At 45.2% G+C, this 27,967-nt stretch overlaps 2 protein-coding genes across 3 annotated transcripts in view; one reads left to right on the top strand and one right to left on the bottom strand.

The window, feature by feature from the left end:
* Positions 1–663: 663 nt before the first annotated feature.
* On the bottom strand, positions 664–5,062 carry TOMM34 (translocase of outer mitochondrial membrane 34). Its single transcript, XM_038158834.1, has 7 exons — positions 4,891–5,062; positions 4,720–4,819; positions 4,448–4,600; positions 3,699–3,859; positions 3,290–3,434; positions 2,551–2,677; positions 664–1,698 (listed from the first exon to the last, which is right to left on the bottom strand). The coding sequence occupies exons 1-7, from the start codon at positions 5,003–5,005 to the stop codon at positions 1,600–1,602; spliced, it is 900 nt and encodes a 299-aa protein (XP_038014762.1). The 5' UTR covers positions 5,006–5,062; the 3' UTR covers positions 664–1,599.
* The window catches only part of STK4 (serine/threonine kinase 4), a 47,668-nt gene continuing 24,737 nt past the window's right edge, over positions 5,037–27,967 (top strand). The window contains exons 1-10 of one of the 2 annotated variants that reach the window (XM_038158832.1): positions 5,037–5,186; positions 8,019–8,099; positions 8,939–9,067; positions 10,940–11,054; positions 11,571–11,735; positions 12,131–12,298; positions 12,867–13,004; positions 13,699–13,827; positions 14,246–14,299; positions 16,116–16,302. In XM_038158832.1, the coding sequence (XP_038014760.1) occupies positions 5,155–5,186; positions 8,019–8,099; positions 8,939–9,067; positions 10,940–11,054; positions 11,571–11,735; positions 12,131–12,298; positions 12,867–13,004; positions 13,699–13,827; positions 14,246–14,299; positions 16,116–16,302 (1,198 nt within the window). In that variant the 5' untranslated portion in view covers positions 5,037–5,154. The remainder of the gene's footprint in view (positions 5,187–8,018; positions 8,100–8,938; positions 9,068–10,939; positions 11,055–11,570; positions 11,736–12,130; positions 12,299–12,866; positions 13,005–13,698; positions 13,828–14,245; positions 14,300–16,115; positions 16,303–27,967) is intronic. The other variant, XM_038158833.1, reaches the window with a different exon arrangement.

Here is a 27,967-nt window from a genome sequence, read left to right as displayed (position 1 = left end):
GGTACTGCTGTGTGCTTCCCCACCCTGGAATCCATCACACCTGCCCTAAGAGCTTGGGCAAGGGCTGGCTGTGGGATCAATGGAGCTGCCAGGCTTAGAAGCAGGAATGGAGTGAATGGAGCAATTTGTGCCCCTCAGGGAGGACTTGTTCCAAGCCTTGGCACATTACAGCTGATGGAGTACAGCCCTGGGACCTACAAAAAGCTGTTTAATGTCAGGCTAAGGTAAGAGGTCTTTGTCTTCATTGGCATTAGAGGAATTGCTCTCTATTCAATTGCTCTCAAAATTCAGTTCAGTGGGGTACCTGCCTGAAACACTGCTGGGAGAGGTAAGGTGGGAAACAAATATTTTTGAACCCTGACCAAGGGCTAGCTTCTTATCTTATTATTCTGTATTATGAGTTGGATCAGGTCTAGCATTGCCCAGCATTTCACTGGCTGAGTGATGGTTGGAAACCATGATGCAGGGCTGTGCTCTCCTTGGCATGCCTTTCCCAGCCCCAGTGTCCCTGGAGCTGCAGGCTTTCTGCTTCTCTGAACTCTAATGGCAACTGGGAGCTGAAGTACAGTGCCTGAAGGCCTCTGACAAACAGAGGGGACAGTATGAAATGGTTAAACAAGTGTTTCCCTTCCCCTATTCCACCCATCACAAAAAACACAGTCCTAGAGTGAAAATAAACATGGCTTTAATGAGAACAGGTTTTAACAGTTCACAAAGTAACTCCAAGTATCTCTTATCTACCTTTTAAAATCAGTGCCATCAATACCAGACCAGGAGAAATTTAAACATGCATTGAAGTAGTAAGCCAGACCTCAGCTGGGCTGTTACTGTGTATTTTCCTCCCTGTAACACCCCATAGCAACTGCTCCAAAAGGCACAGAGGAGCTAAAGTGTTTTTTTGGTTTTTTTTTTTTAAAAACACAAGACAAAAAAAACACTGCAAAATCCCCAAGCACCCAGAATCTGAAAGAATAGTGCACAGTGTAACAAGGCAGGCTGAACTTGCTGCTGTTTTCTTAAATGTGCAGAATAATTAAAGAAAGCTGCTACTGTAAACATCTGCCCAGCCACACTAAGCAGCAGAAGCCAGCTGAGGGCCAGCAGCCATCAAGGCAGAGAGGGAACAAGCTCAGCCCTGTGCAAGTAACCATGCCCCTGCCACAAGAAGGGTACGTGGTGCTCTGGCAACTACAGCAGCTCTTGCAGCGACTTTCTTTCAGTAATAGCAGCACAAATGCAGCAAAACTGTCCCCTGAATAAGGACTAAACCCCCTCTGTTTGTAACTCTTCAGACAGGAACAGCCACTTCTGTGCATCTTATCCAACATGTAAAGAGTCCCTGAGGCCAATAGTTAGAGGCAAGTTGACTTCAACCAGGAAACTTAACCTAAATGCCTCTTGGAGAGGGGCACTAAAACTATGCATGATCCTAGAGCCAGCTTAATAGAGTTTGATACAGATAATGTCTTAACAATCGTTGTGCTGGTACAGAACCTCTTCGATCTCAGCAGCACTGGAAGATTTCAACACCAATCCTGCATCAACTGGTCCCTGTATCAACAGCAGAAGGGAGAAAGCTTTCCTTGTTGCTTGGTTACCCTAGGCTCTGTTCAGCTCTTGCAGTAATCTCAGTGCAGCTGTGTTCTTTGGTTCAGTTTTCAACAAGCTCTTGATGTCAGCAATACTTGATTTGTAATCCTAGAAAGAGAATATTTTATATTTTTCTCATTAATCATTTATTTCATATATATTTTATTTCATTAATATGAAATCCTAGAAAGAGAAGGGGTAGTGCATTAAAAAAGCAGGCTAAGGCAGATCTACTGCCCAGCAACAGAGGCAAAGAGCACAGTTAAGCCTGTGCCTCCCTCTCTGTAACTGCTCAAGCACTGGCATTGATGCAGCTGTTCTAAAACATGCTCAAACTAGGGCTGAGAAGATAATTTCATCACTCAAGCGTGTTCCGAGTCCAACACCAATGCAATATGTACTCCAGTACTGACTCCAGCATTCCTCATGAGACAAAAAGATAAAGCTCAACACAACCCTGGTGTGTGGTGACCAGGGACAGGATCTGTGGGAATGGCCTGAAGCTGTGTCAGGGGAGGTTTGGGTATTAGGAAAAGGTTTTCACCCAGAGGGTGGCTGGGCCGTGGCACAGGCTCCCCAGGGCCATGGTCACAGCACCAAGCCTGACAGAGCCCAAGCAGTGTTTGCACAACACTCTCAGGCCCAGGGGGTCACTGCTGGGGTGGTGCTGTGCAGGGTCAGGAGCTGGACTCGAGGGTCTTTGTGGGCCCTTTCCAACTCAGCACAGGCTGTGATTCTGGGAAAAGCAGTTGCCTTCAGCATCTCTGGAAATAGGACCTAATGCTGACAAACTCATGAGATTCAAACAGCAAAGTGTGATATCTGACTCTTAGTCCTTAAAGGTCTGATGGCAGAGGGTGTCTAGCACAGAAACAAGCCCTAAAGGGTATCTCTGGCTCTGACCATGCATCAACAGCCACCCAGTCCTAGCCTAAAGCCCTTCAGAAACTCCTGACTCACCTTCAGTTCCTTAAGTGCTTGAGCACGCCTGTAGAGTGCCTTGACATTCTTAGGATCCAACTTCAGAGCTTCAGTGCAGTCCTGTGCTGCTTCCTTGTACTGCTTCAGGCTCAGGTAACAGAGAGCTCTGCAACACACACACCTGCTCAGAGAGCTCTGCCTGAAAGCAGCGTCCACTGCCACACCAGAGCAGCTGTCAGTGCCGCACAGAGCTGGGCTCCAAAACCATCCTCGTGTCTTATGTCATCTTATTCTTGAGCTCAAGTTTGTTTCATTTACAGGGAGGGAAAAAATGAAATGGTTTTTCAAAGAAACAACAAGGAAGATGTTTGGAGCAACCTGCCCTAAAGCCAAAGAACCTGCACTTGGAGGATGCAGGATCCTGCCTCTGCCAGGGCAGCACCTGCTTTGCTTGCTGCAACTGCCTTACAAGTACTTTGAGTGTTTAAGAACAGCGGTTTGAGGTTTGTAGGAGAGCAGAGACCACTCAACATACCCTAGTCCTGTCAGACAAAGCAGTCAGGGGAGAAATCCCCTGGCAGCCCAGAGGGGAGTGTCTCCAAGGGCTTCTGCACTACCTGATCAAAGAATGTTACACTACAGGGGAGGCTGCACTTGGGCTGAACCTGAGGGGGTGGTTTTGTTTTATTCATTAATTTGGGAGCAAACATTAAACAGTTCTGCCATGGTGGTTTTTATACAGGGCCAAGAAATAGTTGGGCAAAGAGCTGAACAGTACCTGTTGGTATAAGTTGCACATTCCTTGTTGAGCTTTAAACTCTCAGTGTACTTCTCAACTGCTTTTTTATGGTTTCCTTTCTTTACAAATTCATTTCCTTCTTCCTTAAGCATTGTAGCTCTCTCCTTGCCAGCAGCAGACTTGTCTGAAAATGGTGTGAAAGGGTACAGAACTCTATAAAACCAACAAGAATATCACAGCCACACAGAAAACAAATATCCCCATACCAGAGGCAAGACACAGACATCAAAGAAACCAGAATCAACCCAAAAGGCTGTGGCAGAACCAGGCCTGGGTTTCTCCAGGCCTCAGCCCTGGCTGCAGACACACCAAGCAGGTGTGGTAGCTGGCTTGTTCATCATCCTGGGAGCTACAGGGCTCTCTGCCCAGCCCAAGGGCACGCTCCCACCTCCTTCTCCCTGTGGTGCAGTTGCAGGAGGAGTGTTTGCCCCAGGGGCCTGGGCAGAAGGAACGCTCCACCTCGTCTGGGCAGAAACAGGCACTGTGGGGATTGGTGGGAGCTTCTGACGCCAGTTCACACCATCCTTCTCCAGCAGGGCTTTAGTCATCCTGGAAGAGACAGCTCCCGGTCACCCTGGCTGCTGGCTGGCTGGGCCACGCAGTAGCCAGCCAGGTCACTTTTAACCTGGCTTGTGTGTTAAGTACGGCATCTCTCTGTTTGCTAATTTCTTTACATGCATCTCAGCTAGGTTTATTCTACAGGCAGGACATTTACAAAAAGACTGTCTTCACACCAGCAGGGCTAAAAATACAACAGGACACGGGCTGGGGCTGTGACTGCTCAGGTGAGCAAGAGACATGCATTTCACTGCTTGGTCTGGCAAGCAGAGGGCACCAGAAAGAGAACAGGACTGTAGCAGCCTGTAAACATAGAGAGGCTTAAAGGACAGGGTACCGAGCCTTAGTTCATTATTTCCTTTAAACCAGGCACGGAGTAAAGCAAACACAGTCCCACAGCAATCATTCCCAGACCTCGACCATCACCCTGAAAGGAGCTATAGGAGCAGAGGGAGCATGGCCAGGCCTTGCTTTAATCGCGTGCCTGGGACCCAGCTTGGTCGTGCCAGGGCAGCAGGAGTGAGCAGGGATGGATGGAGCAGCAGCGCCCAGCCGCGGGCCCGGGGCAGCGTTCCTCACCTGTTGACTCCATCGTGCGCCGCCTGGACGGAGCAGTCCACCTGCAGCGCCGTCTTGTAGTCCACATAGGCCAGCGAGTACCTCTCCAGAGCCTCGTACGCCGCTGCCCGCCGCAGGAGGGGCTTGATCCCGAACGGGACCAGCTCCAGGGCGCTGCGGCGAGGGGAGAGCGCCGTGAGCCAGCGCGCCCCGCCCGCCGCAACCGAGCCGGGGCGAGCGGCCGAGCGCTCCCTCCGGCCCCGCCGGGCGCCCCCGGCCCCGCCGCCGCTCACCTGCTGCAGTCGGCCACGCAGAGGCTGCAGGCACCGTCCTTGAGGTGGCAGGCAGCGCGGTTGGCCAGCAGCACGCTGCGCTCCTCGGCGCTGGCATCCCCTGCGCGGGCACAGCCGCGATTCAGCCGCGATTCAGAGGGGTGCCCCCGCCCGCCCCGGGTCGCGCCCTACCTGAGGCTTCCAGCTGCGCCAGCGCCCGGGAGTAGAGCTCGGCGGCCGGGCCGTACTGCCCGCGGCGGAACTCCTCGTTGCCGGCCCGGCGCAGCGCACCCGGGGACGCGGCCATCGCGCCGCCGCCGCCGCGCCCGGGAAGCCGCGCCCCTCCCGCCGGAGCCGGGGCGGGCGCTCCCCGCTGGCATCCGGCGGCGGGCGGAAGCGGCGGCGGAGCGGTGCCATGGAGCAGTGAGGGACGGACCGGCTCGCCGACGGACCGCCATGGAGACGGTGCAGCTGCGGAACCCGCGCCGGTAAGCGCGGGGTGGGTCCCTGCCGGGACCGGGCGTGCTCCGGCCCGTGTCACCCCCTTGCTGTCGGCCGGGAGCGGGGCCGGGAGCGGGGCTGCGGGCGCGCCGAGCTCCGGCCCCCTCGGTTCTCCGGAGCGCTGCCGCTGCCCGGAGCCGCGGGGCCGTGGGCAGCAGTCCGTGGCACCGGGCAGCGCCTGGCGGTCCCTGCTGGGACAGCCCCGCACTCAGGTGCGGAAAGCGGCTTAAACCGGAACGCTGGGGAGAGGGCACTGCTGCGGGAGCTCCCGCCGGCTTCCGCGGCTGTACGAGGTGTGCTGGCCCGTGCCCGTGCGGTGACACAGCCCCGCTCACTTGTTCTCCCGCCGCGTCTCCCCTTGGGTGAGTTTTGTGCGGGTCTGTGCCCCCGGTGCCGTGTCCGGGAGCGGTGCCCAGCCCTGGCACTGCCGCCTTCCCACCGGGCACACCGGACCACACCGGGCACACGAGACGCACCTGGCACACCGAGCACACCGGAGCACACCGGGCACACCGAGCACACCAGACATACCTGGCACACCGGACCGCACCGGGCACACCGAGCACACCAGACATACCTGGCACACCGGACCGCACCGGGCACACCGAGCACACCAGACATACCTGGCACACCGGAGCACACCGGGCACACCGAGCACACCAGACATACCTGGCACACCGGACCGCACCGGGCACACCGAGCACACCAGACATACCTGGCACACCGGACCACACCGAGCACACCTGGCACACCGAGCACACCTGGCACACCGAGCCCGGAGCCTCGGGGGTTTGGGGGCGGCCCCCGCACGAAGCCGTGAGTCCGTATCTCGGGCTGCCGGGCCGGGTTGCGGGGCACAGCTGGCCATCGGCGGCTGTGAATGAGGTGTCAGTGTCAGAATCCTATCAGTGGCTCGCAGCTGGGGCCCGGCAGCGCTTCGGCTGCGAACAAAGGAAGCTGCTGGCGCTGGTCCCCAGTGGCATTGGCCCCTTTGGTTAAACAGTGATGTGCATTCTGTTAAAAACCAAAACAAGCTTGGTTTTATTCTATAATTGCTTATGGGGCAGGTGATTAAGATTAGATCTGAATTACAACAGAGATGAGATTGGGTTTGTGTTGCTGTTACCTCTGTGTGGTATAAACCTCCAGGAGAAGGCAGAGTGTGTCAGACAGCAGTGCACTCCGTGGAGCAGGACAATGCAAAGTAATTGGGCTCCTGGTCTGTAGCAGGAATTAGGCTGTTTGCTGCAAGCACAGTAGTTGTCTGGTTATTGTGTTTGGGTATATGAAAAGTCCTTTTTTTTCCCTTTTATGCTGGTAGAATTTAGGCCTCAAACTAGAAGGGTCTGCCTCTTGCGTCACCACATTTTGGGCCCCATGGCAATGGTGGCTTATGTGTTTTCTGGTGCATGTATTACTTGCTTTTCCCCTTTTCCCACACCTTCTTCCCTCTCCATTTTCACAGGGACAAGTAAACTCTGTTTAATGCTTATCTGAGCAGGGAAGCCAGCAGCTACTTTCAGTATTTCACCACTTCCTGAGTCTGCTTCTATATAATGTTTCCTCTGCTTCAGGAAGCCATTGTATGTGCCCCATGCGTGAGCTGCTCCTCCCGTGTGGCTTTTGTACATGAACATAATAGCCAGGGATCAATGAATGCTTTTTCATTCTATTTCTGAAGAAATTGGGTTAAAAAGTTCTATATTTAGTATACAAATTAGTATTCCTGTAACTGGAGTCCTGATCTTTAGCAACAGCTGTAAGAGCTTTCAGGAGTAATTCACAGTTGCAGGCAACCACGTGTTTTACTTTAAACACCAGTCAGTGCTAAAAACTCTGAGACTCTTTTAAGTTTCTGTGTTTAAAAAACTTAAATGAGCTGGTTTAGGGAGTTTGGAGGGGGCTTTGTTGGTTGTTTTTTGGTTTTGTTCATTGTTGTTTCAGATTTTTTTTTTTAGTTCACATGAAAGTGAAAGAGCACTTGTTTGTGGGCAGTTGGATACTCTTACCACTGACAATAAAATAATGTTTTCAGACCTTTTTGTTATGTAGTCCTTAGCTGTTTCAGGAGGTTTGGTGAACAGCTCTCCTGTGTAGACTCAAACAAATATGATTGAGCTTCTTGTTGCTTTGTGTACAGCATCTCCCTAAAAGCTGTACTGGGGGAAAGGGGGGCCACGTCAAGAATCACAGCACATGGCAGGTTTTTATTCCTAGAAATAACTTCAGCTGACTCTTACTAGCAATACTTTAAGAGGGATGGCATTAATATCCTGAGAGTCAGATACAGTTTTGTTTTTCCTGATGGAATCTTCCTAGTAAATGTCCAGGCCCATGAAGTTCAGATCAGAAGTTTTGATGTTAAAAATGTACAGGTGAGAGCAGTATTGCCCTCTGCCTCCCAACAAATGTATTCCACACATACTCTAAGCATCAGGGAAGATGATGTTCCCTTTTTTTGGTGGTATCCTTCCATTGCAGATACTGAAATTCAGCAGATATGTTCAGTGGCTTCAGGACTGTGCCACACTGAGATGTGACCACCTGAAATCTGATCCTGAAACTGATTTCTGCCAAGAGGAGCTGTAGAATTGTCTGCCTGCTCACATTCTATTCTTTGTAATTCCCAGTCCTTTTTTGCTATTGGATGCTAGTAATATTCAGTCTCCTCATCAGGTGAAATAAACTTACTTCATAATCAATTTACTTCATGCCAAACCTTTTGTATGTTTAAGTGGTGCTATTTATTCTTCTGTTTCAGCAGAGCCCAAGCTGCCATAAAATTCAATGTAATAACATCTCTCTTCTTGCCCTTTCAGGCAGCTGAAGAAGTTAGATGAAGACAGTTTAACCAAACAACCTGAAGAAGTATTTGATGTCCTGGAGAAGCTTGGAGAAGGGTATGTGTTGTGTTCCAGTGGGCCCAGTGTACATTTTTCTAGGAAAACACATCTATGTAATAGAGGTGTGTTCAGTGGACTCTGATGTGTCACTTTTGTCATGGTCCTGTTTCTGAAAGGTAGCTTCTGACGTAGTGGCATTGTTTGTTAATACCAGAATAAAGAATTTGATTCTCAGGATCTCAATCCAAATAGCAGGTTATGGGTCAGCAGTAGGGAGTTTGAAAGTTCATGAAAAATCCCAGCCTGGAGTTGGTAGAGCTCTGTGGGAACTCAAGGGATTTTGTAGTTCATCCCTGGTCCCTCTTGAGGAAGATCTGCCTGGTGGAAGTGAACTTGACTGAAGCTGTGCCCTTTGGTGAGGCAGAGCAGCATGGGAACACTCCTGCAGTGACACGTTCACTGCCTTAAGCAGTTTGAAAAGACTGAATTCTAAATCTGCCTGGCTGCTGTGAAGTGAAGAAGTTGGAAATAAGAGTGATATCTGACAGGAGCAAGCAAACCTCTCTGACCAGAGCTGTAGTTCTTACTGAGCTCAGCTTGTACTCTGTGCTGGAAAAAGAGAATTTTTAGGTGTTGAATTTATGTGAAAGGCCATTCCAAAGCTATGGTCAGTGTAATGATGGTGTGCTCTTTCCTCACTAGGTTTGCTGACTTATTTGTATTACAGTGTTTAAAAGTTAGTGGGCTGATTATTAACATTAAAATACAAAATATTTTTAATAGAAGGATAGTTAATTTTTTACCTGATGGTTACACTTGCAAAAAGAAAAACCATAACACGTGCATTTTTTAAAACATTACTATATTCAGTATTTGTTTAATGTTTTGTTTTCCAGTTCTTATGGCAGTGTGTTCAAAGCCATCCATAAAGAGACGGGTCAAGTTGTTGCAATTAAACAAGTTCCTGTGGAATCTGACCTGCAAGAAATCATCAAGGAAATATCCATAATGCAACAATGTGACAGGTAAGTGTGTGCTGCAAATCCCTTCATTGGCACGCAAGGAAAAGAATCACCCGTGACCTGGGTTTAATCAAACAAGAGCCGTGATGTTGCCTTAAATGTGTTTTAACAGGCTGCACTTGTACAACCAAGTTACCTCGTATCAACTGAGCCACCTTAGCTGACCATTTGGGTGGTGCAAAGGCGAGGCAGCAGAGGTGTGGCTTGCAGCAGGAGAGGGCCCTGAGCTGAGGGGGTGACCCTGTCCTGGCTGCCAGCCGAGAGCCAGCCCTGTGAGCAGTCGCTGCCTCCTGCCCTGTCACCTCTGGGACAGTGGGAACCTGATTGCGTGCTGAGCAGCAGCTGCCCTGCTCACAGGGGTGCTGGTGGCTTCCCAGCAAGGCTAGAGAACTGTTAGAAGGAGGTTTATTGTTTCTTTCTTAAAGGGCACGTGGGTGAGAGCCACTAATGCATGACTGCTCTTGCGTGTGCACAGCCTCCGTGCTGTCACCTGCTCCTGGGGCAGGACTGTCCTTCCTGGTCCTGTCCTGCTCTGCAGGCTGTGCTGCAGTACAAGCTGGCTGCTGATCTGAGCATCCCCTGAATAACCTGCTGGCAGCCCTGTGGGCTGAGGGTGGTTGTTGCCCTTTGTGCATGTTTTATAGGGGATGCTGCAGTGACTTAGCCAGTGAAGAGCTTGTGGGTAGGGAAGACCCTCTCAAAGTCCAAGGCTGAAGGTTTAAAATACACTCATTTCTTCTGGTGTTATGAATCTGGCCTTAGGAAACACTACTTTGAAGGACTTCCTGTGTGGAAAGCCATTTAAAATAAATTACATGAGCAGTATAGAACTGTGGTCCCAGTCACTTACTCTATTGCATTCCACTCTCACTGTAGTTAAATGAAGATGACTTAGGGCCAGGCAGCAGAGTGTATCTTGAAAGAAATTGTTCCTGAAAAATCTTGCTGTGTAACTTGAAATGCATTACTATTTTCCCTTAAATTAAATGTTAGTATTGTAAGGCCTAAAGTGAGACCTCAGAGTTGTGAACTCAGAGGGAGTGAATCACTGGAGCATCACTTTTTCTGTGCAAGCATCAAGGGACACTGTGCAGTGTGACTGACTTGCTAGTTTTAAAGCTTTTTCATTAGAAAATGTTCAGCAGATAATAGATTAAACATGCTTTTGTTCCTTAACTCCATTCCCATCAAATCAGGAACAGTCTTTCTGTTAGTTTCTGCTTTACCTTTTCCAGAGGACACATGGCCTTTCTGAGCAGTGTACTTTATTAGGTTGTTTGCTTTTTGGGCATCCAGATAGCTGACTGAGACAGAGTCTGAGGTTGTACTGAGATCCTAAAATAAATCCTGGACTAAATCTAAGAGACAAGTAGGTTCACGTGGTAGTGAGGAGCATGTCTTAATGAGCATGATAGCTATTTTCCAGCAAATTGTGGAAATAAATAAAGCAATTGCTTTATTTATTGTTTATGTTTGTTTGCAAATGTTCTGCAGCACCTTTTCCAGGGGCTGCTGTGGCCTGTTTCCCATTCCTTGTCCTGCCCCAGCCCTGACCCTGCTGTAACCTGGCTCAGGGAGCTGAACCAGACTGAAAGGCTAATCACTCCTTGTTTCCGTGGGATTTGTTGGACAGTTTAGCTCCCTGGAGTGACTTACGGGCAGGTCATATGAGCCCTGCTGTGGGAACAGGCTTGGCAGGACTGGGGAGCCCTGTGCAGAATTCAGGGTGCTCTGGAATACTTCTGCTCTGGGTTTCAGTGGCACTTCAGCACTGAGTTTCTAAACTGTACTTAGGGTCTCTGCAGTGTATTGTGCTTATTCAGTGATGCTGGTTACTGGTGTTTGACCCTTTGTTTTATCCTTCTTCTTTCCTAGTCCTCATGTGGTGAAATACTACGGCAGCTATTTTAAGAACACGGACCTGTGGATAGTCATGGAATACTGTGGTGCTGGATCTGTGTCTGACATTATTCGGTTACGAAATAAAACCGTACGTCTGTCCTTTCTCCTGAGTGCATGGGGGGGAGTATGGGTGTCCAGCAGCTTAAGGAAGCTGAGTAGTTAGGGCATCATTCTCAGTGTTCAGTGCCTGACACAACCATTGGCCATAATTTGAGCTGCAGGTCCTTTGTTACTCTGAAAACGAGAAAACTGGTTACACTGAGTTTTGGTTATCTGGACAATTTAATTGGTGTGTTGGGTTTCTTGAAAGCCCAGATTGATTCCAAGTAAGGCCCTACTTTGCCTTACTTTGGTTATTTCAGGATAAGAATTACTAGCAGAGAAAAGGTTGTGGCATATGAAATGTGGTAGTGTGTTCATGCTGGTTGTGATCTAATTCTGCTGCATAATGCTGTAAGTCACTAACTGATTCCCCATTGGTATGGCAACCCTTAGTGGAGGCAATTAAGTGGCAATTAGTGAATCCCAGTAAAATTCAGACCAAAGCACAATAGTGCTGTGTCTCAGGCACTGGTGTGTTGGCAGTAACTCTTCCCTTCTTCAGCTCACAGAGGAGGAAATTGCTACAATAGTGCAATCGACTCTGAAAGGACTCGAGTACCTGCATTTTATGAGGAAAATACACAGGGACATCAAAGCTGGAAATATACTGCTAAATACAGAGGGACATGCTAAACTTGCTGATTTTGGAGTGGCAGGACAACTTACAGTAAGTAAAACCTGGGTACATTTCAGTTTATCTTTGTAACCTGTGTGTGTGATGGGATTGTGGAGCTGGACAAATTGTTCATAGCTGGTTTTTAGCACTTTGCCTCAACATGAGATGCTAAACCAGCAGCAGATTAGGACAGATCTGCCTCTGTGGAAGCTGTTACAACTAAGTAATGGTTTGCAATAGCATTTGCTGCTTTTTTTAGTATAATTTAAGTTCTGTGAGCCCATTTTAATTGATCTTTGCAGACTTCTGTATTCTAGTCTTGCTGAGTCTGATAATCTGCATGCGTGCAAGATAATTAGGGTGATAATTAATGATAATTAATCATTAATGACTGTTTGTGGCTAATACAGTTGCGGTTGTCTGGATATTTATCCTGTTCTCCTCAGGACACCATGGCAAAGCGGAACACAGTCATAGGGACCCCGTTTTGGATGGCTCCAGAAGTGATTCAGGAGATTGGGTATAATTGTGTGGCAGACATCTGGTCCCTGGGAATCACTGCAATAGAAATGGCTGAAGGAAAGCCACCATATGCAGATATTCATCCCATGAGGGTAAGGACTGTGGCCTTAAATGTATTGCTGGATGGAAGAGGTTTGATATCATAGCTGGCTGAGGCATATATCAGCATGCAATCTTGTTTTTAATGTATAGAACAAGTTGTTTTCTGTCAGTTCTTTGCACTGTTGATTAAATGAAAAACACGTCTTTGTGAAGAAGAATCTGCATGGGAATAAAAAAAAATCACAATCCTCATCTGTTAAGACATAGCTGGTGCTCTGTGTTGGACGTGAAGGATATTTTCAGCTGCATTATCCAAATAATTTTTTGAATTTTTTTTTTAAATGCAAGCACAAATTTTAGAGACTGAAAAATGTCAAATTGGCACTTTTGGGGCACATAATGGCTCAGCCAGGTGTGAGCACCTAGTGAGAAACCTCTGTTTTCTTGCTGCTTCATCCCTGTGAGCAGATTTGTGTGTAATATTGGCACAAACTCCTCAGAGGCAGCACCTGGAAAAGCCCACTGTTCTTTATTACCAGCATGTGTTTGGCTGTATTTATGTTGAATTGTTGGTTTTAAGCTTTGTCGTGGAAATCTGAAATATTCTTCTGCTTTCAGGCGATTTTCATGATTCCTACCAATCCACCTCCAACCTTCCGCAAACCGGAGCTGTGGTCGGACAGTTTTACAGACTTTGTGAAGCAGTGTCTTGTGAAGAGCCCGGAGCAGAGAGCCACTGCGACACAGCTGCTGCAGGTCTGCCTTTTCTTGGGAGAACATAAGCTCTGGGGGAGGCTCGCCCAGGGCAGGCTGTGCTGTGTGGCTCTTGAGATGTTGGTTTCGTTTCTTGCTGCTCTTGCTCACTGCAGATTTTTCTTTTTAGTAACTCATTTTAAAAATTTCACATTCAACTTCAACTTCTCAGTTCTTCTCTAACAAGCAGTCTGGCTTCAACTTCCTTTGTCTTCTCTGGGGTGTTTTTGTTGTTTTGGCTTTCAGAGTTTGTTGTTGGTTTGCTGGTTTCGTTTGGATTTGTTGTTTTACTTTCAAATTCCCACCAGCACTGCCAAGAAAGTGTCTCTTAAAACACAAAACAGGGCAGGCTAAGTGTAAGTGGTTGCTCAGAATGTTCCAGGCATGGTAATGGTCTGTGTAATTGGTTCTTGACTTAGCTAATTGGTTCTTTCCTTAGCTAAGCTAAGGAAAGAAGTAAGTAGAGCTGTTGGTAGTGAATGAGCCCAAGGTCTCACAGCAGCTGTGCCCTTGGAGCTTGATCTTGTTTGGAGGGTGGAAGGTCTCCCTCTTGTGCCAAACAGAAGAACTGGATCTTTATTTTAGTAATGTTTCTAGTTAAACCTTAATTTGATTTGAAGTAGGCCGTAGTAACAGTGTTTTACTGTTCTGTCCTGCTTTGGATGCAGTGCTTATTTGTTTTTAAAATATTTCTCAGCATCCATTTGTTAAAAGTGCCAAAGGAGTATCAATTCTGAGAGACCTGATTAATGAAGCCATGGACATCAAGCTGAAACGCCAAGAGGCACAGCAGCGTGAACTTGACCAAGAGGATGAAGAAAATTCAGTGAGTATTTAATAGCAGCCCTGTGCAAACTCTCGCTCCTTTCATAAGGCTTAACTGCTTCAGGTTCTGTTTTTGCAACATTTTGTCCAATTGCCAGTGGATTTGAGTTAGTTCTGGAGTTTTCTACTTTCTGACTGTGTAACCTGATGCTGGGTCCCTGCTCAAGCTGTATTTGAGTGGGACAGGCAGCATGTGTGGGGTACTGTTCACCTGATAGTGCAGCTTGAGGCTGGGCTGCAAAGTGCTGTATGCAAAGACTTGATTCATTTTCCCAGCTGGATTATATTATTTATGCAGTAGTGAGAATGTTTTCATTGTAGGTTCAGGTCTTAGACAGCTCTCCTTGTACAGAATAATAATATCATCTCTGATGCACTGTGATATAAGTCTGTTGTGTTGTTTTACTGTTGTGCTTTAGAACATCCCTTATAGAAACTTTCTTCTACACAAGAGCAACCGACAGAAGCCTGAGGTGAGGGCATGGGAAGTGTTCAGGGCTTGCTGTGAATTTCAGTTTGGCTCTTTGTTTCAGTGGTTACAGCATGTGAGTTTGGGAAGCATGTTGAAAGCTGGTTTTTGAGCCTCTGCCTGCTTCAGCCTGAGTAAATGAAATGGGCAGCACAAGGCAATGTATGCCAGCCCTGCTCAGGGGTCACACTTGAGCAGCATGGTCCATGGTATCTGTGCTGAACACGTTGTGCATCTGGTTTTGCAGTCTAGGACTGGATATTTATTCAGTGTGGAAGTAACTTTACTGGTCACGTTGCCATGATGTCAAATCTATGAGTAGTGTCCCTACCCTGAGTTTTGTCTTTGCCATCCCTTCTTCATTTCTGACTGATGGGGGGTCACAGTGCTGAGAGGTGGTGTCTGTGTGATGGAGTTGAGTCCTCCCTGTTGGTGTGTGTGTTTTCCTGAAGCTTCTCTACTCAGTGTCTGCTAGCAGAAAAGCTTCCCAAACACTTCCCAAGTGATGTGAAAACTTCTGATGCAGTCCTTTGTTAAATGATGTGTAGCTAACAAATTTATTACTTCCTCTCACCCACTCAACTCCACACAAAATTAATTCTCCTCTATTAACATCTTGTGTAGTTTTCTCCTCTCTTGCTATTGGTTTTGAGGTTGGGAAGTAAATTTCATAGACACACTTGACACAACATAGACACAACTTGACACAACATGTTCTGCTGGGAACACCAGAACATGCAGAGGTGACCTCTCCCTTTCCATGCCACTGAGATGGAGAAATACAGCTTGATGTGCAACCCCTGTGTGCTTTCCTTCTCACACTAACACAGATCAGTAAGGCCATGGTCACATAAAGCATGTCAGCTTAATCCTGAGAACAAAGCAGGATCTCATCTAAGGTGAGATGCCTAGAAACTCTCGTGTAAACCTAGAAAGGCACTTCCCTCCCTGCTCTTGGATAGCTGGTCCACATTTTGAAGAAACCAAATGGATCGTGGAAATCCTGACCCTGTTCTTCATGAAGTCCTAGTCACAATACACACTTAGTGAAGCACACACCACCTGATGGAACTGCCATCCCTGGCTAACATAACTCTGCCAGGAAGTTGTTCTGCCAGAATTGGTTTGAAGAGGTAGTGTTTTCTACAGAATCAGTCTCCTAAGCCTTGGCAGCAGTAATTCCAACTTTTGTTGTTAGTTCCTTTAAGCAAATGGAAAGATAAAAATTAATTTTCATTGAAAAAAATTTACTGAACTTTGATAGTTTGTTTGAATCCTTTTTAAAGATTTGCAAATGTAGTTGTTTTTGGTTTTTTTTTTTTTTTGGTTTATAATGAGTAAAACTACTTAAATGTTAAAAATAGAAAAAAACCAGGATGAGGGGCTTTTCTTCCCATGTGCCACATACTCTCCAGACTTAGACATGGTGACTCCTCAGTGAGCTGTACCACTGGAGAGAGTGGGTTAGGGCCAGCTCTCAGAACTGCCTGCAGGAATAGAAACACTTAATGACTGATTGAGTCTTTAATCTACTCTTACAGACACTTCACCAGCTTAAAAATGAGATACAACTTGCACTGAGAAGTTTCTGCTGATTATTTATCTGTTCTCTAACTTATCATTGTGGCAGAAAAGTATTCATTAGTTTTCATTACCTGTTTGGAGATGTCAGGGAGAGAACAAAGTGCATAAACCAAACGTTGCTTCTGTGTGTGCCTGTAAAAACCCCTGAATTAGTGTGACTTGCCAGTGTCCTTAAACACAGACATTCTTCATGGCCCTTCATCAGTGAAATCTGTGTTTGTGGCGTGTTTGAACAGGAGGAGGATGAGACAGATTCAGGCACCATGGTGAGGGCGAGCGGAGATGAAACTGGCACCATCAGAGCTGTGAACACCATGAGTGATGGAGCCAACACCATGATAGAGCACGATGGCACCCTGGAGTCCCAGCTGGGCACCATGGTCATCAACACCGAGGAGGAAGAGGAGGAGGGCACCATGAAAAGTAAGGAAACATCTCTGACTTCTAGAATATTGCTTAAAGCTTCGTGTGGGCTATGATATGTATTCCCAACCTGCTTTGATATTTTTTGGTCGATTATTGTGTCTTTTGGATGTAGGGAGCCAAAACTCTTAGGTCAGTGCCCTCTGAGAAACCTTTCTAGGTTCAAATTTCAAGCCATGCTTTGTAGTCTTGCACTTGGTATAGCTGAAGTGCACAATTTCCACAAGGTTTTGTGTTAATTAAATAAGATCTGCTTCTAGCTAGTGGTTTGGGGTGCTTTTTTGTCACTTCTATTTTGCTGGTTTTGTATTTTTCACAGAATGTAGAGGGGAACTCTAACAAGGGGTTAATCACAAAATGTGTGTTGCTTTAGATGATGATCTGGCTGTAACCTGGCCTCTGAAAGCAGTTAGTCTGTTTTAGGAGTGATGCATCCAGTGAAGAGACAGATTTATGAAATGAGCAATATATTGAAGGCTCCATCACATCAGGGCATGCAGTGGAAGGGGTTGGCACCTCTCTGGAGTGGTGTGCTTCTTTAGTGTTGCTGCAGAGCTGTGTTTGTGTTTCAGACATTGGAGTTGAAGTCCATGCTGCCCGAAAACAGGAAAGCTTACTAAAGCCACAAGCCTTGTCAGGGGATGTAAGATTTAAAATTATGTGACTGATAGTCCTACAGCTTGAGCTGGAAAAGGGTTGAAAATGTTTCTTTGATTAAAGAAATGGCAGGGAGAGCCTTCCTAGGAAAGTATGACTACAAGAGAAGGAATTTTTCTGAATTATGGATTCTCCTAGGAAACCATTCCCACTGGTTTGTTAACCTCCCAGTCCTGAGGCAGAGGCACTCAGGGATGACTCAACTGGCCAGCCTGGATGTTTGTTTGCTCAAGGGCTGGAGAAAGGGCTGACTGAGGGCTTAGCAGTACTCAAGTATGATCATCACATGCAAGACGTGTTTTTTTGACTCTGGCACTGCTTCCGAAGACTTCCCTGGCCATCTGGTATTGAGCCTTTAGCTGTTCTTCACAGGAGATTGGAAAAATCCTTTCCTCAGGAATATCTGTGCTGAAAGCTTCTTCCCTGTCAGGGCCCTTTGAAGCTTGTGAAACAATGTTGGGTTTGAGAGGGAGATTTCAGCAGACTCCCTTCAAAGATTTTTCCAGACTTTGCTAAACATGATTCAGCTCATTAAAACCCAGAGGTGTCAGTCCATGTAGCAGCTTGGGGCAGCAAAGACAATGGTGTGGTGGAACAAGGTTGGTCTAGCAAGGAGATGGAGGCTTAGAGCACCAAAATGCCATCCAAAGAAAGGGACATTTTAACAGTTCTAAATAAACCTGGTGAAGCTGCAGTTTCTTTACTAAAGCTCTGATAGTTTCTCACCCTCAGTGTGTATTGTTCCATTTCATGGCTCACAGGATCAGAGGTTTTGCTGTCTGCTGCTCCTGCTCTGCCAGCGCTGTGGAAGCAAAGCACCTCCTGCATTTATCTGCCGTGTTTGACAGGTGCTTATCTTCTCGCTATCTTTGAAAGGCTGCGGTGCTTGTAACTCAACAGCACCTGGTGCTGTGTGTGAAGTGGTGTTCAGAGGCTCGAGGAGATGCCTTTGATAGTCTCTCTTCAGCAAGGACAGCTCAGGTTTTGAGCAGAGCGAGTTACAGGGATGCAGCGATGCCTTTGCCACGGGGCAGCTCTACCCTCAAGAGGGAGCTCCACAACAAGCTCTGGCTCCTCAGAGCTCCGTGACTGGAAAGTGGAGATTTTATTTCAAACCCTCCTCAGACTTCAGGCTCCTTGAGAACTCCCTGCTCCTCAGCTGCTGCTGTGCAAGGTGTTCCCAGCCAGGTGTGTGGCAGAGGTGCTGCAGCAGCTCTGGAGTGCTTGGAGTCCTGGAGGTTTGGCTGGCACCGGGACCTCTTCATCCCCGTGGGCTTCACACAGTGGTGCCCAGTCAGCCCACTCTGCTGCAGGTTATGCTGCATTTTGCCTGCTAGTACCTTCATTCCAGCAAATCTGATGTTAATGAAAATGGTAACTTTATCTTAGCACCCTTTTCTCCTCCTTTGGTGGTGTAACTCTGAAACGCTGGCTGCTGCACGGAGCACTTCTCAGTTTGTTTTGGGGATGCAGGGCAGTGTCTCTGAGCAGCTTGCCCTTTGAGAATTCCCTGCAGCTCCGTTTTTCAGCTTTCCATTTACATATTTATAACATTCAGTTAAATGCATTTAGCCCTAGAGCTCATCAGCCTGCTGCAGAACCCTCTGGAGAAAGTGCTTTTTTGTAATCTTACATATAAATATAATAATGCTGTGTGAGAACAGCTGAGTTTTAAGGAGCTTCATTGAATCATATTTTTAAGGACACCTATAATTTTTTTGGCAGTTTGTCCTATGACTCACAATATAACCTATTGTTAAGTCAATAAAAAACTTCTGGTTTGTTTTTTTATTTGGCATTATAGCTTCCCTAGGTGTCCTGGGCTTTTTAACTGCAGGTTTCTGAAGTTGTGTTCTAGCCCTTCTTCCTAATTAAAAGAAATAAATCTGTGTCTTAACGAGTTTTTTGTTTGGTTGTATTTCTTTTTAATGTAAAAAGTGTGTAAAGTGTTGTATTTCAGTGTTTTATAGATAGGATTGTCTTAGAAATCTCTAGCAAACAACTTCCAATGGCCTTGAAAGTGCAAACAACTTCCAGTAGTCTTGAAAGTGATTCTTGCATAAATCAGTTTGTGACCTCTTAGCTCAGAGGAATCTTAAATTCCAGTATTTTACATTGTAGGGGAAGTTTTGTTTTGCAGTCAATTGAGCCGTAATTGTGTTTGCTTAAATTCTTTCGTTTGCTTGGCTTTATTCTGGGCACTCAATATAAATAGTCAGGCATCATTAAAAATGTCACTGTGACATTCTATTACACATTCTGAAAGCACTCAAGTGATTGCCTGAGACTGCAGATACTAAATTGTGCTGCGACACATTTTACTTCTAAATCGATTGCTGAAAGATTACTTATGGATTGCAGTTAAACCATTCCAGGAAAACTTTAAATGTAGCTGGAGAACTACAGATGAGCAATGATTTGTAATAACAGGCGTTTCCATCGTGCTTGAGAGCTGGAATAACTTTTGGGCTGTTAGTATGTCTGGAAATGTCCCTTTTTAAATTTTTCTATGGGAGAATATATAGTGAAAGTAAACAGTGAAGCATTTTTTACTCTTTATGCTTTTACTCTTCCTTTCTCTGCTTTACTTGCTGTACTTGTTTAGATAGTAGAATCTTGGCATGAACTTGTCTCTTTGATTTAAAGAATGGAACATAATTTTATAATAATGTTGCCTTCCTTGAACGCTGCAATACAATCAGATCCAAGTGGAATTGGATCTAGTTTGTCTAGTACTATAGTCTGCCCTATTTTCTCTGTTAAAGTACATCTTGCTTGTTTAAGCATCAAATAATTGGTGAAATACACTGGAGAATGCAGAGCTGCCAGCAGCAGTGTGAGTTGGGCTGTCTGGTGTTTGGGTTGAGGTGGATGAGGAATCTGCAGACAGGGGAAGGATTGTGGGTGTGGGGTTTTTGTTCATGTGGCACACCTTCAGTACAGGGTCTGGTGCAGAGATAGACCAGAAGCTTTAATAAGACTGCTGTCTCTACCTTGATAATGTAATGTGCTGGTAAAAATTCTTTAGAGTTTGCAAATGTTCAAAATAAAAAAATCCAGGCTTCATTCTTACCCGGTTTGAGGTGGCTTGGGTTTTGTTGTGCTTTTACCATGCCCACACTGCTAAGCATGATTGTGTAATTTTAAAAAAGTATTTCCCCTTTTGAGGGGGAATTGGGCTTCATTAGCAAATTAAATGAGCTAAGACGCAAACTTGGCAATTTCCTATTTGAAAAATGATTCAGAGTAAGCTTGTCATCTTGGTGGCTGTGTGAGACATCCAGTGGGTGACACTTAAACCCGAGCCAGAGAAATGTTTCTGCCAAGACTCAGGAAACATTTTTTCCCTGTGAATTAACCTGAGATTTCTCACATAAAGCAATGACTGTAAAACCTGCAGTGTGAGCAGCAGAATGAGAATGGGTGGCAGAAGGATTATGTGATTGCATTAATATTGTAATTGACTAAAGTATTACTGGTGTATGGCTGAGGTAGCTATAATACCATTAGTTATCCAGGAAAGTGCAGTGGCACGTTACCCAAATTGCTCACACAGCTACTGTGGAGAATAACTCCACATCTTGTCAGGGTTTACATCATGTGTGCATCAAAGATACTGACCAGAGGTTCTTGTTTTGCCTCTGCTTTTCTCCGTGGACAACAATAGCTCTTTGCAGCAGCTTCCCACTACTCAGTGTTATTAATGTCCAGTGGTGCAGTTCTGTGTTTAAAGCAAATTGGTCCATTTAGTCATAATTGAACCATAAAACACTCCCAGCATTATAATGCATTTAAATAACATGCTGCTGATACAAACTCCTACATTGATTAAATTGTTCTCAAACTGTAAGAATCATCCCACTGCCACTCTTGGGGTGTGGAGAATACAAATCTGCACAGAGAAATGTTCCTGTTGCTTTCTGACTTTTAATAGCAGCCTTGCTGGCAAGTTTGACATAAGCAGTGGCCAGCAAAATTTACTTAAGTGTATTGAGCTGTGTGAACATGCAGACAGCATTTCTGAGGGATGGGAGGTGTTGTGTGTGTGCTGTCATTTTGTTGTGGGGTTTTTGTCGTGTGTTTTGTTTTTCTTTTTGAACACTGGCCCTAGTAATTGAAATAGAGACTCTGTGCAGGCTGGAGAGTGAAGGAAAGTTAATCCAGGATCTAAGCTTGTCCACCTTTGGCTGTCCTGCACATTTGACAAAGCTTCATTATTAAGACAAAGTTAATTACCTGTTTATCTTGTCAGAGATACTGAAATTGGAGAGAGGATGTATGTGTTTAACAGAGCTATTTTTGCTGGTTTTAGCAGTTTATTATTGAGCACTCCTGTATTTAGTTAGAAAGGAGGAGATTTATTTTTTTTTCTGGACAGAAGCATTTTTTCTTGTAGAAGATGGGAGATGTGATTAGCAGGGTCCTGAGCACTGTGCAGGAGGCAGAGTGCTTCAGGAGACTCAGCCAAGAGACAGAGTAGTAGTAAATCACTTAGTAAGTACACCTCTGTTCCATGCACATTCATGCATTTGCACATACAGGCAAACTGGAGCCTACCTGTCTCTTCTAAGAATAAACTCACTCCCTGCTGGATCAAAATAAATCCTGGAGAAAACCTTACTCCTAAGCAGGAATAAGAAAAAGGGTAAACTCTCAAATTCCTTCATTGCAGAAGTTCAAAACCAAATTTGTTTTTACCAGCAGATTTTCAAGCTTCAGGGGAAAAAAATGTTCATTGCAATGTTGTTTTCTGTTCTCTCTAGATAAGCAAATGAGTTTCTGGCTTATGAATAGAAAGGGAGTTAGGAAGTGCTTGCTTGGTTCTGTGCCATCTGGGGAGCCTGAGCTCTTACCCACAGGTGCTGGATGTGAAGAATACATCCCTGCTGATGAGCTTGTTTCTCATTAAGATTTATGAGGAGCTGAGCCAGAGAATGCAGAGTGGGAAATGTTCACTTCTTTCTGGATGCACCTTCACATCTCCCTGCCTGTCACGTGCAGTGGCTGCTGGACTAAATTAGCAGTTCAGGCTAATGAGGTGAAAGACATGAGCTGGCCACTGAAAATCTGTGATGGAGGAAGAAAGCTGCTCTGTATTTATAATCATGTCTGAGATTTAAAGCAGAGGAGATATAAAAGGAGGGAACCTGACCTTAAGCACCTTCAATTACTGTGAGGATTTCCTCCCCTATTTTTGGAAGGGTTTTCTCCATAGATGTTACAGCTTTGGGTAAGTGTTGGTGCTCTTCTCCTCAGATGTCTTTCACACCTTATTCATTAAGAGATTTAGGTGGATTTTTATGTTCATTTAGGAGTTTCTTATTAATAGTAAAACCTGTTGGGAGTGTTTTGGTTTGATTTAATTTGAGATAGGCCATAATTATGGGGAGACTTGTCCTCACAAAGAGATAAAAAGTGTTACGTGTTCTGCTTTTAATGCGAGAAATTTCAGCTCCTCTTGCCATGGGATGAACTTATTAATGATGGAGCAATTTTTGCTCCGGTTGAATAATTTGACATCTCTCTGCTCTGCTGCTTAAAATGACTCAGTCCTCTTCAGACTGTACAAATTATGCTGTCCAGCTGCTAAAGTTCATCTGTGATCTCTAAAAAATAGCCCAAAGCAAAGAAAACTGCAGTTCTATTTAATATTAATGAAGTGTTGCTTACACATGACCATCAGGCACTTTCTTTGTGCATCCTAAGTATGTATTTTCAGTCTTAAAGTTACATAATTGAATATAAAGCAGCAGCTTACTGAGACTAGTGAGGACTAAGGCTTAGTAGAGGTTGCAGCCTCTGAATTTTTGACAAATGCACATACATATACCAAGGATCATGTCTTAGCTGGAAATCACTAATGTAGTAGTTGATCATTTAATTGTTGCTGATTTATGTCAGCTTCATTGTAAATTAATTTGTAGCATTATCTCCTGACTGTGCCCAGCCATAATTTCAGCTCCAATTTTTGTGGTGTAGGGAGGAAATCTAATCGTTGTGACTTCAAGAACAGGCATTTGAGTTTCAACTGTATAAACTGCCTTGAGTAAAGTGCACACAAAATGTGTTCCTGAGGTTGTCTTACTCTCCCTCTCATGACAAGCTTTGTAACTCCAAAATATTCACCCCAGGTAGACCTTAGCAATCCCTTTCAAGAGGAAGGAATAGTAAAACAAGGATTCTTCTGATGTCAAGTTTGAGTAGAGAAGAATAATTTTGGAGAAAAGCAGAAATTTTAGTTTCATTTCTCAGCAAGCTTGTTCAGATAGATAGAAGGTCTTTGTAGATCTCCTTTTCTTTTTGAAAGCATTCTTTGAAGCTGGTAAGCTTCTGAAAATTTTCAATTGTGAGAGCTAACTTGGCAAAATCAACGAAATGAGTCTTTTGATTTCTGGGGCTAGATGATAGCAAGAGATCTGGTTTCATGGATATTCTTTCCTGCTGGGTATGAAAAATAAATCTCTTGCTGGTTTGATTGACTAGGCTGTTTCTTCTTTATCATTCTGCTTTCTCTGCAGCATCGTGTGGAAATGCAAATGACTTGGAGGCTCTCCACACCTTCTTTGTCATCTTTTGCTTCATGTGAGGTGGTTTGTGTGCTGCAGTCAGCCCCTATGACTGACCTATTCCATTCCCTCAGCTACTCAGACAGGTGACATTTTTGGAAAGGAGTAAACTATTGTTCAGTTTTTTTCTTTCAAGTTGCCCTTGCTGTAGCCTGGCAGAGGAGAGGATCCAAGTGCTGGCTTCTTCAGAGCCCTGCCTGTACCTGTCAGTTGTGTTTGAGCTATTTGTGCTTGGAGAGGGACTGTCCCAGCCTGCACACTGTCACGTGCAGTTGGACACTGCTTTCCAGTGCTGAAGGGTAACACAGAAATCAAAGTTTACTGGGATATTTGTTGTGCCCAACTTAGAGCATTCTCTACCTTTGGACCCACTAGTTTCACACCTTTTTCTGTTCTCAGACACAATAGCACTGATGTTTTTATACCTTTTAAGCATGACTTTAAAACCAGCCCACCTGTGAGTTTTCCATGGAGGGCTTCTGCTCTTCACAGAATGCAGGCTGAGCTCTGAGCAGCCCTCCCTGCTCTGCACAGCCACTCTGAACCTGCAATTCTGCAGTCAGTTGGAGCAGCCCCAGCAGAGCTGTGGTGTTCCATTTGTGTAATTAATATAGCTCCTAAAAGATGACTGCATATCTAAATGATAGACCTTTAGTGGCTCCAGGGAGCTCTCGTGGCTCATCCTCATAAGCAACTCTTTAGATTCCAAAATAGACGCAGCAGCGAAGCCTTTCTTGTCACCACGGGGTGACCTTCTCATAAAAGGCTCTTCTCCACCACAGTTGTGATCTCACTTTCTGTCAAATGTTCATATTTTAGCCTAACCCTATAAAATTAGGAAGTTAAATGCTTTTTGGCACGGACGCTTTCGGTGCGGTGTCATCTTTCAGCAGCATCTGCTTCTGCAAATAGCAGGGATCGATTTTTGTCTTTGGCTGCCTGTTATCAAAATTTTAAAGATATAGTGGTGTGACTCTTGTGTTGAATTAATAGCAGGTCATCTTTGGAAAGATGACACTGCTGCTAAGTGCTAAGATTGACGAAAAGAAGTTCAGTTGTGCTGGGATGATAATTGATTTGGTGTAATGTCTTTCTGTCTCCGGGAGTGTTTCTGTCCATCTTGCTGCATCCACACCCCTACAGAGATCATAGCAACATCTGAAATTTCAGATATCTTAGATCTGCATCACAGCTATTTCTCCTTTTTATTGCCATCTCTTTTTTCCCCCCATTTTTTGGTCACTTAACAATCTCTGCTTTATATCAGTTAAAAAGTAAAGCAGCACTAAGATGCAGTTATGTGTTGATGTGTGGAAATGTACTAAATCTGATGACTAAATGTACTTAAATTGGTGACTAAATATACTTAAATTGGTGACTAAATGTTGCTTGTAAGGCCTAAGGTGGCTGCAGGGTGAGAGGTGTCTGATGGTGGGTGTGAAGAGCATGTGCCACAAAAGCTCTTGGGTGGCAGGGAGCTCTGGTGCTCATCAGGCTGATTCCCTGTGTGCAGTTGTCCCTGGAATGGGACAAATGCAAAGTCAGATCTGGTTGCTCAAGGCCTTGCAGTCCCATTCTGTTGCACAACCATCCTTGCTGTGAAACTTCCTTCCTTTTGTTTACCCAAGTTACCCTCTGCAGCAGTTCATTTCCCCTCCTCCTCTCACTGGGAGAGTAAGGAGATCACACAGAAAGTTCATTGCCCGGTCCTTCAGGAGAGCAGATTTTGTCTTCTTCAGGAATAAGCTTGGTCCAGTATCGTGGAATAAAGTCATGGAGGGAAAAGGGGCCCAAAAAGCTGGTTCATATCCAAGGCTAACTTCCTCCAAGCTCGGGAGCATCCTGACAGTGGAGAAGTCAGGCAAAAATGCCATGAGGCCTGCCTGGATGAACAAGGATCTCCTGGACAAACTCAGCCACAAAAAGGAAGCCCACAGAGGGTAAAAGCAAGGACAGGTAACCAGGAGAAATTCACAGAGATTGTCCGAGCAGCCAGGGATCAGGTTAGGAAAGCTAAAACCCTGATAGAATTAAGTATGGCCAGGGACATCAAGGGCAGCAAGAAAACCTTCTGTAGGTCCTTAATTTTCCCTCTTCTTCCTTTTGTCACTGACAGCCCTGAGCTGTGTGGTGCAGCTGACGTGCTGGAGGGAAGGGATGCCCTCCAGGGGGACTGGGCACACTGGGGAGGTGGGACTCTGCAAATCTCTTCTGCCAAGTGCAAGTGCTGCAGTTCTTGGTAAAGCACAAGATGTGAGGAAATGAGCACGGTTATTTTAACTGACACCCCGAATTAAGCTCTGTTTTGAGTGAACAGTTTTTTAGAAAGTAAAAAGACAAGAACTGAATAAGCCAATGTCACTGGAGTGAAACATTTGCTTTCACAGACTCTTCTGCTGCAAACAGTAATCTTCAAAACAGAATGTAAAGATGATTTAGATTTTCTCTTTTTCTCCCCCTAGGAAGTCTGAATTATTGAGACCCAGGCTGGCTGTCAGTGAGCTGTGCATAGATTAGCCTGGCTAGTTATGAATTCCTCTCTTTCTGCAAAATTAGTTGGTGTTAAACATTGCCATGATTGTCCATAATAACTTACCTCCTGCTTCAAGCAGGCTGAGCTGCAGCAGAGTACAAGGGGTGTGTTTACTTCATTCTAAATAAATGTTTTATCACTCAGCAGTAATTGGATTGTGATTGTATTTCAGTAATTATTCCCAACAGCAAAGCTGTTCTCCCCTTCTCAGACGTGTTCTCTGCCTGACCTTCACGCTGCTGGTCTGAAGGTGTCTTTCTTGATCTAATTATGTATGATGAGTTTTTTAGTTTTGTGTTTTAAAAAAAGGGGAACTACTGCCAGGGGTATAATAATTTGTCTTTGCTCCAGTTGTCGTGGTGCAAAAGTATCAGCACTTCAGTTCATGCTTGAGCTTTTAGCTGGCCCTGGAGAGGCAGAACGATGCAGGGCTTTTTCAAAATGCATCATGACATTTAGGGCTCTGCAGAGCCACACTTCTCTCAGTATCACAACCCAAATATCCTGCCAAGATTTTTCATACTTTGTAGAAATTTGTTCCATGTTTAACATGTCTATAGACAAATAATTTCCTAGAGTATCTTGTAGCTGACCAAGGACTTCATCCACTTCTCTGAGGTTCAGAGTCTGCCAGGGAAGTTCTGGATCACTGGGTGGCAATTTTATATGCAAGAATAATATTCTGTGATTAAATCTTAATGAGTTTCCAGAGCAGCTAATATTTTTTCAAGAAGAAAGCGCTGCTGAATGTCCTCAGAGAGGACTGTTTTGTGACAGCCTGCCTTCTGTACAGACTCTTGTGGGAGAGTCTCTGCATTACACAGACCTTGCCAACCCATCACAGGACATCCCCTGTGTGCCTGTTTGAAGCTCTAAACTCTTGGTTGGTTGCCTGCCTGACAGATTATATTTATTTCAAACGTATGGCGTTCAGCGCTGAACTTATTTCTGCACTCCAGACTTAGGCTGTTCTGATGCCATTTTCTGCTAACTCCAGTCCTGATCCTCCTTTCTGAAAATTATGGTTCCTGCATCACCTAAAACATATGTTTCAAGTATGAGTAACTTATTCTAGAGAACCTTGTGTTACAGAACAGGCCCATTTGGTGGGTTACAGTGCTTGCTTCCGTGCTGCTCGCAGGTTTTGGTGATTTCATCACCAGGAGCAGGGCAGTGCCATGAGCTGTGAGCAGCCCTTAGCTGTGTCTGCAGCTCTCATGGTGCTGTGCTGCAGCCCTGTTAAAGCACATTTGCTGTGCAAGCCTGCCTCTTAGTTTGGACTGAGACTGTTCAGGAATTATCTGAGCTGAAGCTCAGGACAGCCCAGTTTGAGTGTGCTCAGCCTGGGCAGCATCTGGTGCTGGACTGGTTGCACTGCTGAAGAAATCTTCCCTTTGCTGGAAGCCTTGCAACCTTGACTTGCTGTGAAGTTGAATTTCATGTTTTCTTCCTGTTTTGGCCTTTTTTGTTGCTGTCTGTGTTGGGAATTAGCATTTCCATCCTCTCACGTTTCATCACTTCCTTCCTTGTTGTGCTGTCATCACCCTACAAATGAAGCTGCCCTCCCATTTCTTACTACCCCAAGTTTCTCAATTACACCTAAAATTGAATGGTTAATCTGTATATCTGGCTTGTTTGAGTCTAAGTATAAGCCTTTCTTCCACTAAGAAAGTTGGTTCAGAAGAACTAATTTACAAAATTAAAATTAGGGCAGTAAACTTGAACACCTACTGACTATTTATTAAAAAAAAAAAAAAAAGTTTTGCAAGTTAAATAAGCATTTCTACCCAAACAATTTTGTGGTATTTATAAGGTGTTTGTGGTCATTGAAAGCCTCATTTTTGTCCAGTTCTGTTCACAAACAGAAAGGTGAGTTTCTTGCAAAGCAGCACTGTTTATTTTTGAAGCT

Source organism: Motacilla alba, chromosome 20, assembly GCF_015832195.1.
Source record: "Motacilla alba alba isolate MOTALB_02 chromosome 20, Motacilla_alba_V1.0_pri, whole genome shotgun sequence".
In the NCBI taxonomy this organism is placed as follows: domain Eukaryota; kingdom Metazoa; phylum Chordata; class Aves; order Passeriformes; family Motacillidae; genus Motacilla; species Motacilla alba.
This window is presented reverse-complemented; position numbering and strand designations above follow the sequence as displayed.

Bases quoted from the DNA above. Each gene is read 5' to 3' on its own strand.
- TOMM34 (XM_038158834.1), bottom strand. From the start codon at position 5,005: ATGGCCGCGTCCCCGGGTGCGCTGCGCCGGGCCGGCAACGAGGAGTTC. The intron at 3,860-4,447 runs GTGAGGAACGCT...TGTCTCTTCCAG, and splicing joins GCGCACGATGGAGTCAACAG to GATGACTAAAGCCCTGCTGG. The intron at 1,699-2,550 runs GTGAGTCAGGAG...TTCTCTTTCTAG, and splicing joins AAGCACTTAAGGAACTGAAG to GATTACAAATCAAGTATTGC.